At 44.4% G+C, this 11926-nt stretch overlaps 1 protein-coding gene across 2 annotated transcripts in view; it reads left to right on the top strand.

The window, feature by feature from the left end:
* The window catches only part of Rnf165 (ring finger protein 165), a 125796-nt gene extending 114189 nt beyond the window's left edge, over nucleotides 1-11607 (top strand). Inside the window, exons 4-8 of one of the 2 annotated variants that reach the window (XM_008825907.2) lie at nucleotides 1686-1815; nucleotides 3884-3931; nucleotides 4216-4311; nucleotides 10363-10469; nucleotides 10874-11607. In XM_008825907.2, coding sequence (XP_008824129.1) covers nucleotides 1686-1815; nucleotides 3884-3931; nucleotides 4216-4311; nucleotides 10363-10469; nucleotides 10874-10991 — 499 coding nt within the window. In that variant the 3' untranslated portion in view covers nucleotides 10992-11607. Of the gene's footprint in view, nucleotides 1-1685; nucleotides 1816-3826; nucleotides 3932-4215; nucleotides 4312-10362; nucleotides 10470-10873 lie in introns of both variants that reach the window. The other variant, XM_008825906.2, reaches the window with a different exon arrangement.
* Nucleotides 11608-11926: the final 319 nt, after the last annotated feature.

Here is an 11926-nt window from a genome sequence, read left to right as displayed (position 1 = left end):
TATATATCATATACACACACACACACACACACACACACAGAGAGAGAGAGAGAGAGAGAGAGAGAGAGAGAGAGAGAGAGGAAAAGAGAGAGAGAATGAATCACTAAAGAAACCAGGCTGTTCCTCCTGTTGTGCTTTCCCTTATCTAGATTTTGCTGCTTGGCTCTGATGGTGTTACTTCAGATGTTCCTCAAAATTAGGATGTTGGCTGTTCATGCTTGTTAGTGTCACAGCTGGGAAGCTGAGGCAGGAGGATGGTCGAGTTTGCTTCTAGCCTGGATGTGAGACCCTGTCTTAAGAAACCATAAAAATAGTGTTCCCCAGTTTGCTCTATTCTCTACTTTTATTTCTTAGCAGAAATATTTTGGAGATAGTGCTGTAGCTTTCTACCAGAAAGCACTCAATGTCTGGTGGTCTGTCCTTTTGTGATGTTAGCAGCAATGGTCATTTATTTCTTAGGAGGATGCAAAATGGTGATGAGTAATTTCATAATTCCTCATTCATTTACTTGCTGGGAAGTTTTCATTAAGAGAAATTTCCCCCCATTAACTACTTGGTTATATGAAGTACATTCATCAGACAAGCAAGCCAGATGCTTGGTTCTTCCTTTTATTTCCAAGTGAGGAGTTGGTCCCCTAGCATCCTTCAGAGAGGACCATTTTCTCAAGCATCATCTCAGTCTCAGTCTCTATTACAGTTATACTTACTGACATGTACATTATCCAAACCTGGCTGGCAGGAACCTCTTCTGGGTGATTCCTTTTGCAGTGACCCTGGTACTCACTGGTAATTTTCCTGTTTTTAGTTATGACAGAATGTTCCAGTTTTCCCTTGTACATTTCTCCATAGACTCCCAATAAACCCCATTCTACATTAGCCACTGGTTCTTCTTTATTTTTGTGTATGGATCTAAGTTTCTATCTGGTACTATTTTCCTTCTGTCTGTAACTCTTTCTTCACTATTTCTTAGAGTGCAGAACCTCCTCTCAACCCTTGTAAAGTTTCATTATACTTTTATTTTGAAAAATACTTTTGATGAGTGCAGTTTCTTTCAACAGGTCTCTCAGTGTCTCCTGGATGCTTTGTCGAAATGGGAATTCTATGGTAGTTCCCACCTGCCTTCTCTAGCCAAGAGGCTTTTTCCCCCTTTTTCTTTTCCTTAATCTTGAGTTGGTTTGGAAGTTTTATCTTTATTAACGTTTTTCAAGAATTTGATTATCATGTACCTTGAGATAATTTTCTTTGTATTATTCTGCTTGAAATTTGTTGATTGTTTTGAGTCTTTGAATTATTATAGTTTTCATCAAATTTGAAAAATTTTCAGTATAGTTGATTATGTTTAAATGAGGTGAGTTTTCTTAAACTATTAGGGGTGCAAGGAAGTGGCTAGAATAGTTGTCTAGCGTTCTTGGGAAAGGAGATTTGGGCATCATTTTGAGAAAGTTTATGGGCCTGGGCTGCTTCAACTCCCTCAAACTGAAAGTCTCAGATGCAAGTGTAAGAGATTCAGATTATTGGGGGTACAGTGTTAGAAGAGTTATTAGCACCACGGACAGAGTGTTTCTCCCAGGATGGGTTTCCTCCCTCTCAGGAGAGGGGCAGAACTGGCAGCATGTGCACTGACTGTGTCCTGGGGCTTGGTGTGCTTCCCTGACCCCATGGCTCATGAGGCTGTGTCCCTGCAGGGATCTCAGTGTGGATGCCGGCTTGAGTCCTGCGCAGTTCCAGGTGCGGCCCATCCCTCAGCACTATCAGCATTACCTAGCAACTCCTCGAATGCACCATTTCCCCCGAAACTCCTCCTCCACACAGATGGTGAGTGACAGGGTCCTGTAGGGAAATGGACTCCTTTGCTGCCTACTGGGTGTTAGTGGTGGGCTGAGGCCATGGTCTCTGTGCCTAGGCTCTTCTGAGTCTTGCCTCCCAGGCGGACCAGCTGCTGCCTTCCACTCTTAGCCCTGCTTCTTACTCAGGCTTGAGAAGGATGAAAGGGAGAGTGGCCAGAAGCCAGCACTGCTAAAGATGTCAAATACAAGAGGTAGCATGGCTGCTGTGGTCTGTGGGGAATTGCCCAGGCCTGAAAGACTCTATCCTGGGACTGAGGAGGTGATGTAGTCAGTAAAATGCTTGCTATTCAAGTATAAGGACTTGAGTTTGATTCCCAGCATAGATATAAAAAGCCAGGCCTGGTGGTATGTGTACTTGTAATCCCAGAGCTGAGGAGGTGGAAGCAGGCAGATTAGATCCCTGCCAGCTTAACCTAATCTGTGAGCCCCTGATCCGAGTGAGAGGCTCAGTCTCCAAAAACAAGAAGGACAGCTCCTGAGGAGCACCACCTGAGGTTGACCTCTGGCTTCCACACATAGACACTTATATTAATACACAGACCCACGCATACACGAAGGGAGGGAGGGAGGGAAGACTCTCTTCCTCTTATAGCCACAATGGAAGGAAGGAAGGAAAGAAGAAAGGAAGGAAAGAAGGAAGGAAGGAACGAAGGAAGGACTCTGTCAATCTTATGACCACACTTAATTTCTTGTGCTTTTTCTCCCTGGATGTGGCTTTACTTATTTGTGAGATGGAATGTGGGTGTACTCTGTGTGTCTCACAGGGCTGTTGTGAAGGTCAGAAGAGATCCCAGAGGGGTCTGGGACCTGCCTGAATACTCAGGCCATGCTCCCCTCAAGAGACAGGTCTTCTTGGAACCTGAAAATGCCAGAAAAATTAGATTGGGTTTAGGATTGCAAACTGCATATAATGAAAGTGAAGATAGTCCATTGAAGCAGCAAAAGCCCCACTGAAATTCTTAATCTTAGACAGCTTCATGTTGCTGCACCCACAGACGGAATTCTCCCTTCTCAACCCTTGTCCCTATCATTTATTACATAGCTCCTTAGTCTCTATTTGTATCATAAAGGACTTGGGCAAGCAGTCTCTGAAATGCCTGTCAGCTCTAAGAGTTCATGGCTTGCATTTGAAGCACCACATCTTGAGAATAAAAGAAGGAACATTTATTGAGCACTTACTACATACCAGGTATAGCAATGAACACTTTATGTAACTTATTTCACTTCCTCCTCTCAATAACCCACACAATCAGACATTATCTGTATTTTGCACACTGGCAAACTAAGGCCTACAGAGGTTAAAAAACTGGTCCCAGTACCTGCAGGTGAATAGCTTGATAGAAGCTCTGACCCCCACACCCCCGCCCCAGGATGAGGAGGAGGTCAGTGAGACTGGACTGAACAAGTTTGAGGCCAGAATCTGTCTTTTAAAAATTGATATTTTGCTAAGCATGGACTTTAGAAATACTGCATTAGTTACTGACTCTTTCGTCTCTTACCTTGGCCCTGGCCTTGACCTATCCTGTTGCTCATGGAGGTAGTAGAGGAGATTCCTGCCTCCCAGCTGCGTGGATTTGAGTCTTGGCTCTGTCCCTTGGTTGCGTGACATGAGCTAGTTATTTAATCCACCTGTGCCTTTCTTATCCCACCAGTAAAACAGGGATTGTAATTGCACCCAGTTTTGATCAGGCTAGGTGATTAAATTGGTTAATCATAAAGGTACTCGGAACAATACTACTGTATGGTGGGTATTCAATCAGGGTCAGCTGTCAGTATGCTAATTGTTATTCCTTCCTGGGCTATCCATTCACAAGATTGGTTCTTCATGAAGAAGGAAGGACACACGAACAGAAGGGACAGTCCTACTGACTGCAGCAGGTCAGGGGTGTGCTAGCTGGTGGTGGTGGGAGGAAGTTGCCCACTGAATTCAGGGGGAGCCTGAGATGGTCACTCTATCCAAACTGTTTTCTCCCTATCAGGTCGTCCATGAAATCCGAAACTATCCTTACCCTCAGCTTCATTTCCTTGCTCTCCAGGGACTAAATCCCAGCAGACACACCTCTGCTGTGCGGGAGAGCTATGAGGTAGGTTGCTTGTGTGGTACCAACTGGGTTGGTGAACTGTCATTACCATCCATCATTTTGTCTGCCTGTCCGTGCTGGTGGGTAGGACATGGGTGTTGAGAAGCCCCAGGATTGAAAGTAAGATAAAGCACATGGAGAAATTATGATCTTTTGGCATTAGACAACTGCTTACAGTTGGCAGTGTGAACCCCCCTCCTGCTCGTGTCTTCCACTCACCTCTGATCATGTGTGTATATGTATGTTTGCTCATGTTGAACATGCCTGTCCATGTTTTCCTTTTTCAGGAGTTGCTGCAGCTTGAGGACAGGCTGGGAAACGTGACTCGGGGAGCTGTGCAGAACACCATTGAGAGATTCACCTTCCCCCACAAGTACAAGAAGGTGAGGCTGCAGCAGACTAGCTGAACAGGGAGGAGGGAGTTGGCAGCTTGTCTGCTCGACCCCGGCCCGGCTGTCTACAGGGGATACAGTCCAAAGTCTAGAAGGTGGTCAGATACTCTATAGCTGGCCCATCTCCCCATGGTTTTCTCAGTGGCCTATGCCAATGTGTGGTCGGGAAGGAAGATGGGAGTCCTCTTACCAGAAAAGGAGGACTGAGCATGTGAATGTGGGCTAGAGTGGTCATGTGTGTGTTTGTGTCCCTATAAGTGCAAAGACACATCAGTATTTATATCAGTCAGGTGGGCAAAGGGCTTCTGCACACAAGGCCAAGGTTAGAGAAAATAAGACAAATGGGCAGTGGAGACTTCTAGACCTGAAAGCATTTGAGTCTTCTGGGAACTTTGAAAGTCACAGAGCTACAGGCTGTACCGAGACTTTTTGTTTTTTGAGGCAGGGTCTCACTATATGGCACTGACTGGTCTAGAACTCCCTATGTTGTCCAAGCTGGCCTTGAACTCAGAGATCTTCTGGCCTCTGCCTCCAAAATACTGGAATTAAAGCTGTATGCCACCATACTCAGCCCCAAAGTCTTTAGAAGTAGAATATGTAGGGTTATTACTCAGGAATCTGAACTTCTTTTGGAGGGGGTCTCAAAAAGACAGTTTCCCTGTAGCCACAGCCGGCTTGGAACTCGCTATGTAGACCAGGCTGTCTTCAATCTCACAGAGCTCTGCCTGCCTCTGCCTCCCAAGTGTGGGGATTAAAGGCATGTGCCACCATGCCTGGTAGAAATCTGAGTTTTTTTATTTTTTATTTTATGTGTATGAGTGCATGAAAGTGCACCTATGCTATGCAATACCTGCAGAAGACAAAAGAGAGTATCAGACTCCCCTGGAAATGGAATTACAGTTGTTAGCTACCGTGTGGGTACTGGGAATCCAACCTGGGTCCTCTGCAAGAAGTCAGTGCTCTTAACTGCTGAGCCATCTCTCCAGCCCTGGAATCTGAGTTTTAAAACATCAATTAGGTGGGCGTGGTGGCACATGCCTTTAATCCCAGCACTCACGAGGCAGAGGCAGGCGGATCTCTGTGAGTTCAAGGCCAGCCTGGTCTACATAGTAAGTTCTCTGGGGCTACAGTGCGACCCTATAATAAATAAATAAATAAATAAATAAATAAATAAATAAATTAATTAATTAAATGAAAATATAGAAGAAACTATGTTTTTAATGAAATATTTTTATGTTATTTTTACTTTATTTTCTGTGTATAAGTGTATTGCCTGCATGCATGTATGTGCACCCATGTTGTGCAATGCCTGAAGAGGTCAGAAGAGGATGTCTGGTCCCCTGGAACTGGTGTTAGATGGGTGTTAGCTGCTACGTAGGTGCTGGGAATTGAACCCGGGTTCCCTACAAGAGCAGCCAGTTCTCTTAACTGCTGAGCCATCACTCTAGCCCCAATGAAATATTTTCAACAAAAACGTACTATTAAGCCATGAAGAGATGTGGAGGAAGCTTAAATATGTATTACAAAATGAAAAGAGTCAGTCCACAGAGGCTGTATACTGTATACTTTCTACTTTACAATGGAAAACAATGCTACAGAAACATTGAAAAGGATCGGTGGTGGCTGGTAAGGAGGGAAAAGGGGAAGGCAGGAACATGCAGGAGCTTTTAGGGCAGCAAAATGATTTTGTATGACACTGTTATGTGAACACATGGCCTTATACATTTGCCAAAACACAAAGAGTGAACCTCGGGTTAGTTAGCTTTCCAACACTGTGACAAAATACCTGAGAAAAACTAAAGATTTATTTAGGTTCAATTTCAGAAGTTTGTCCACAATCACTTGGCTCTGTGTTTCTGGGCCCATAGTGGGATGGGGCAGAGTAAAGCTGCTCTCCTCAAAGTAGCTGGGAAGGAGAGAGAGTGCAAAGGGGCTGGGGACCAGAGATACCCTTCCAGGGCACACACCAGTGACCTGCTTCCTCTAACTAGGCCTTGTCTCCTAGTTTCCACCACCTAATCATGCCATCAAATTACTAATGCGTCAATGAATTAATCTATAATTGAGGTCAGAGCCCTCAAGGTCCAGCAGTTTACCAAAGCCCATCAGTGGGCAGCCAAGCCTATAACACAGGAGGAGCCTTCAGAGGACATTTTAGACTCAAACTATAACAAATCCTTATTATGTAAACTAAGGGACTTCAGCTAATATAGTCAATATTTGTTCATCAGTTTTAACAAGTATATCACACAAATGTGAGTGTTGCCATAAGGGGAAGTGGGGGAGGGTGTGTGGGGATAATTTACTATTCTTACTCAGATTTTATGTAAACTAGACCTGCTAGACAAAATAAGGCTTAATATAAAAATAAAAGCAAATATTTTTAAGAATTTTCTTTCCAGAGAAGTTTGAAAGTTCAACAAACATTGAGAAACTCGGGGCAGGCCCAGGCTCATCATGGTCCAGCCATGGTCTTCTTCAGCTCTCAGGAGGCCCAAGACAGCAGGAGCTGAAAGCACTTGGCATTGAAGTCAGATAGTAGTTCTGAAATTCCATTTTACTACATATAGCTATGTGACTGTGGACAACACATTTGGCTTCTCTGACCCATCCCTTTATTTTTTTGACACGGCTCCTGCAGGGATGCAGTGGGATGACGCATGTGAATAGCTATACACAGTGCCTGGTACCTACCGAGTGCTCAGGAAGGACCAGCTGATGTTACCTGAAAGGGTGTTCTTCCTAGGCTTGCCTGTGTGCCAGGTGCCATGTTGAAGACTGAATCCTGGCATATGCATCTCCCCAGAGGCAGTGGGTCTATTCATGAATGATTTCAGCCACATTTAATGAGTGCCTACCGCAATCCAGACACTGGGCAGTGCACTTCTCAGGGACGCAGCAGTATTGCAGTAACCAAGGCTGTCATCTGCCAGCAGAAAGGGATCCTTCTCTACAGAGAGGGTTTAAAGGTAGCAGAGAAGACTGTGGAAGGAAATGAGTGGCATTCTTAGGGGCCCAGAGCCCCTCTGTGTTTGTGATCAGCGGTGTTTACTGCTACCAGAGGGACACAGTACCTGTCATTGTTCAATAGGTTCCTGGAAGAGATCGAAAAGAACCAACACTGAGAACAAATATGGGGAAAATGGGCTGAATCAGCGAGATAAAGGAAATGGGCAAAAATTGGGAGAATCAGGAGTAAAATATTGTTAAAAAGGAATAGGAAGAATCCAAGATAAGAAGTGATAAACTATAATGAGTTGGAGAGATGGCTCAGCGGTTAAAAGCGCTGGCTGCTCTTGCAGAGGACCAGGTTCAAATCCCAGCACCCACATGGTGGCTAACAACTGTCTCTAACTCCAGTTCCAGGGGATTCAATGCCTTCTTCTGACCTCCAAGGGCATTGCATGACACAGGTACACTTACATACATGCAGGCAATACACTCATAAACATAAAATAAAAATAAATTTAAAATTTTTTTTAAAAGTGATAAACTCTGGAACTCGAAATATCAAAACAATTTGAATTTTTAAAAAATGAGTAAAATAAGGCAGGCATGGTGGCACACACCTTTAATCCCAGCACTTGGGAGGCAGAGGCAGGCGTATCTCTGTGAGTTCAAGGCCAGCCTGGTCTACACAGTGAGTTCCAGGACAGCTGGGGCTACAGGGAGACCCTGTCTCAAAAAGACAAAAAAAAAAAAGTGAGTAAAATAATGTAAAACAAGAAAAGCATATTTTAAATAGTAATAAGAAAATAGAAAATATATACATTAAAAATAGCAAAATATGAAAAAAGCGAGAACTAGTAAAAGTTACGAAACATAAAATTAAAATCAAGAACATCAAATTTAAAAAGGAATGTTAATGACATGAGAAGGCAGAAGATCAAATAACTATTAAAATAAATAAATGCTGAAAAAAGTCAAAATTAAAATAAAAGTTCTTTAGATCATGGAGAGGGGATAAAAATGCAAAGATCTAAGAGATTAAAAATCTGAAATAAGAAATATAAAATTTGGAAAGAGAAAAATAAAGATTAGAATTAGTTAAATAAGATACTATTAAGCTAAAATTATGACTTATAAAAAAGAAACCATGAAAAATGATAGAGAAAAGCAATAAAAACTAGGCAAGTGGTTGGGTCTTAATGGGATATTTCGTTGGGCATCTGTTTTCTAGCAGAACCAAGAGGAAGGCCACTCCTCCTACAGACACAGCTGACCCTTAAGCAGGCAGATCATCACGACTCTATTTAGGCTCAAAGTTCATGACAAACACATGAGACAATGGAGGCAGCTTGATTTTCTGGATTCTGGATAAGGGGATGTTGCGGAAGCCTGGTGTGGTTTGTAGCTGGTACACGGTGCACCTCAAATCAGAGAACAGAAGCAATGGATTATCTCACATGTTCAGCCAGGGTGGAGTAGCCCCCAGATGAAATCAGAAGAGGGAACTTTTGAGCTTACAGCCAGGGACCAGAGAAGGGAGACCTGACATCTAGGTCTGCCTCCAAGGTCCTTCTCTGATTGGTCTCCACCTTGTGACGCCACATGTCTCTCTGCAAAAATGACTTTGAAGCTTGTTTGTCTCTAGAGAGAGGACAGAATGGATCATTTTCTTTCTGTGGTTACTACAGCATGGGGATAGGGATTTGGAAGCAGGCAGATTTCATTCACTGATTAGATTCCTCCTTCCCAGAATAGCAAGCAGCAGTGATATGCCTTGTACTTGGCTACATGCACCATCTGAGAACTGGAAACATTTCTCAGAGTGGTCACCTATTTTCAAATAATTAGCATAGAATTACAAATAAGAATATGAAAGTCAAGAATATGGAGCTGGAGTTCGCACAAGTCCCATGTCCCATAAAAGCTCAAACCAGACAAAAATCCCAGTCTAGATATGGGGAAGTGGGTAAGAAACCCCAACCCAATGCAAGGAAATGTTGGCAACTGACGGCTGCCTGGGAGGGGGAGACACAGTATCTTTCAAGTGTGGGACTCTTGGTATGTTAACCAGGCTCCAGTGACTGGACCTACACCCAAGGACATTTGAGGATACAGATTAGACTCTATAGGCCTTATTATACATATAATAGAGTATGTTAAATTAAGCAGGGGGCAGATGTGGATAGAGGAGAGAATCTAAATACCATCAAAGTATATTGTATGAGAACTTCAAAAAATCCATTTAAAAGTCTGAAAAAAAAAGAATATGGGGCTGGAGATATGGGTCAACAGTTAAGAGCATTGTCTGCTCTTCCAGAGGACCCAGGTTTGGTTCCCATCACCCACATGACAGCTAACAACCATCTATAGCTCCAGTTCCAAGGACTCTGACCCCTTCTGGCCTCATGGGCATTGCACGTACAGGTGCACTTACATACATGCAGGTGAAACACTCATACACATTTCTTGAAAAAGTCAAGAATGTTCATAGTATCTACATGATGTCTAGCCTCAAACTGGTGCTACTGCCTATCTTAAGGGAACTTTCTGGTAAGTGAGAGAAATCCAACAGTATAAAACAATAATAACCACATGGTACAAACTGCAGGTGTTAGTGGTGGTGGAGGAACTGTGTTCTTATTAGTGCATAGGCAAATGGACACTGAAAGAGTGTATGAAGGAATGTGTGATGAGTGAATGAAGCATTCTGGACTTGAAAGTGGCTAGAGACATGGAGAGGCAGGGGTCTAGGTTGGACAGGGTATGAGAGGGAATGGACAGTGTGATGGGGAAGCTGATATGCCCAGGCTGTAGCTTTGCAAAGGTTCAATTCATTAGGAACCTCACTCCTTTCCAAACACTAGGCCCTTGGCAATGTCTGGAAAAATAATCATGGCATCTACTGGCCTCTTCCTTAGGTGGTTTCAACCTTCTCTCTCCAGAAGTGAGAGGGAGGGGTTAGGGATGAGTACTTAAAAAGAGACCGACCCCCTGGGCTAAGAAGAGGCTATCAAAGTGGGTAGATGAAAGCCAATGGCCTGCAGGCAAGTCGGTCCCAGGTGGTGAAAATCCTCCTCTCTCTGCTCTTCACAGCGAAGACCCCAGGATGGCAAGGGCAAGAAGGATGAAGGGGAGGAGTCAGACACAGATGAGAAATGCACAATTTGTCTGTCTATGTTGGAAGATGGAGAAGATGTGAGGTAAGAGGCCACTGCTTCATCTCTCCCTTCTCTACTGAGTATTAGTGATCAGTCACTGCATTACGTGTTCAGGGAAGAAGGTTCTTGCTTGCTTTTGGGTACTGGAGAGTATTCCAAGAGTGCTGTAGTGTTTCATGGTTGCACTAGGAAAAGGGTATAGAATGTTCTAGATGTGGTACCTATGAGTATGGATTAATGGAGGCGAAGTGTAAAAGACCTGGATAGGTCTAAGACAGTCAAGGCCTTCATAGAGGAGGGTCTTGAGATGTGTTTTTATCACAGCTTCCCATCTCAGTCATGGTTTTACTCTAGGGTCCAGGCCCCAAGAGCCCTCTTCAGCAGTTCCTCGGTGGTCCTGGTCCCCTTGCCACTGCTATTGATCACCTGACTGTCCTCTCTTCTAGACGTCTACCTTGTATGCATCTCTTCCATCAACTGTGTGTGGACCAGTGGCTCGCCATGAGCAAGAAATGCCCCATCTGCCGAGTGGACATTGAGACACAACTGGGAGCCGACAGCTGAGGGAGGAGCTAGCCAGTGAACACCCCATTTCCTTCACCAGGTCCCCCTCCCACGGCCCATAGCCCTTGCAGCCAAACTTTGCCTTCTGAGCCATTTGACGTAGAGAAGAAGCCTGCAAGCACATTTTGTGGAAAGAGGAGTTGGTATCAGTGTCTGAGGGAGAGGCGGGGTGGGGAGGACCCACCCATCTGGAATGGTGACTGCCTCATCCACCTTGCTGTGCAGGAGGGAGGGAGCTGGCCGTGTCCAGAGCAGGGGGCAAGGAGGGGGGCCCAGCTGCTTGAGAACCAGATGTGATCTTGAGGGTACTAGCTGGTGACCAGCCCCTCAATCCTGTCCCTTGAAGGATTGTGTATATACCTCTTGACCACGTAGAAACCATGTAGGGGTCTCTAGCTATTTCTGTGGATGGCAGCCAGAGCATGTTAGCTTAAGAAAAATGTCGTGTGTGGTGCTCTAGTCATCTGTGGTGGACATGTCGCTATTACCGAACTTGCACCAAATATTTCTCATTGAGTTTCTTGTTTGGTGCCTGACCAAACCAACCAACGACAGCCCCAATCTTCCCATCTTTATGAGAGAAAAGGAAAAAAAAAAAAAAAAAAAGAATCAAAGGTGAAAACAAAAAAAAAGAGCCAAATCCTGTTTATGGTGAAAAAAGATATTTTTCGCCCAGGTTGGGAGGCGGGGGGTGGGAGGTCTTGTTTTGTTGTTTTTGTTTTTTCCTTGGGCTTTGTTTTTCTCATGTTTACAGTGCACGGAGTGTGGAAGGGGTATCTTGGAGGGGGGGCTTGAAAAGAGCAAATGGGGTCTCACTGGGTTTCTAAGGGGTTCAGGCCAAGTGAGGAGGGCAGAGGCCTAGCAGGTGAAGTGGGGGTTCATCTCAGGGTGGGCGCCCCAGTCCTAGGGCCCATTGCTTGGCCCCAGCTGTTTTC

This window comes from Nannospalax galili, unplaced genomic scaffold (assembly GCF_000622305.1).
Source record: "Nannospalax galili isolate Female #2095 unplaced genomic scaffold, S.galili_v1.0 scaffold169, whole genome shotgun sequence".
NCBI lineage: Eukaryota > Metazoa > Chordata > Mammalia > Rodentia > Spalacidae > Nannospalax > Nannospalax galili.
The sequence above is the reverse complement of the archived record's forward strand: the minus strand, read 5'-3'. Positions and strand labels throughout refer to the sequence as shown.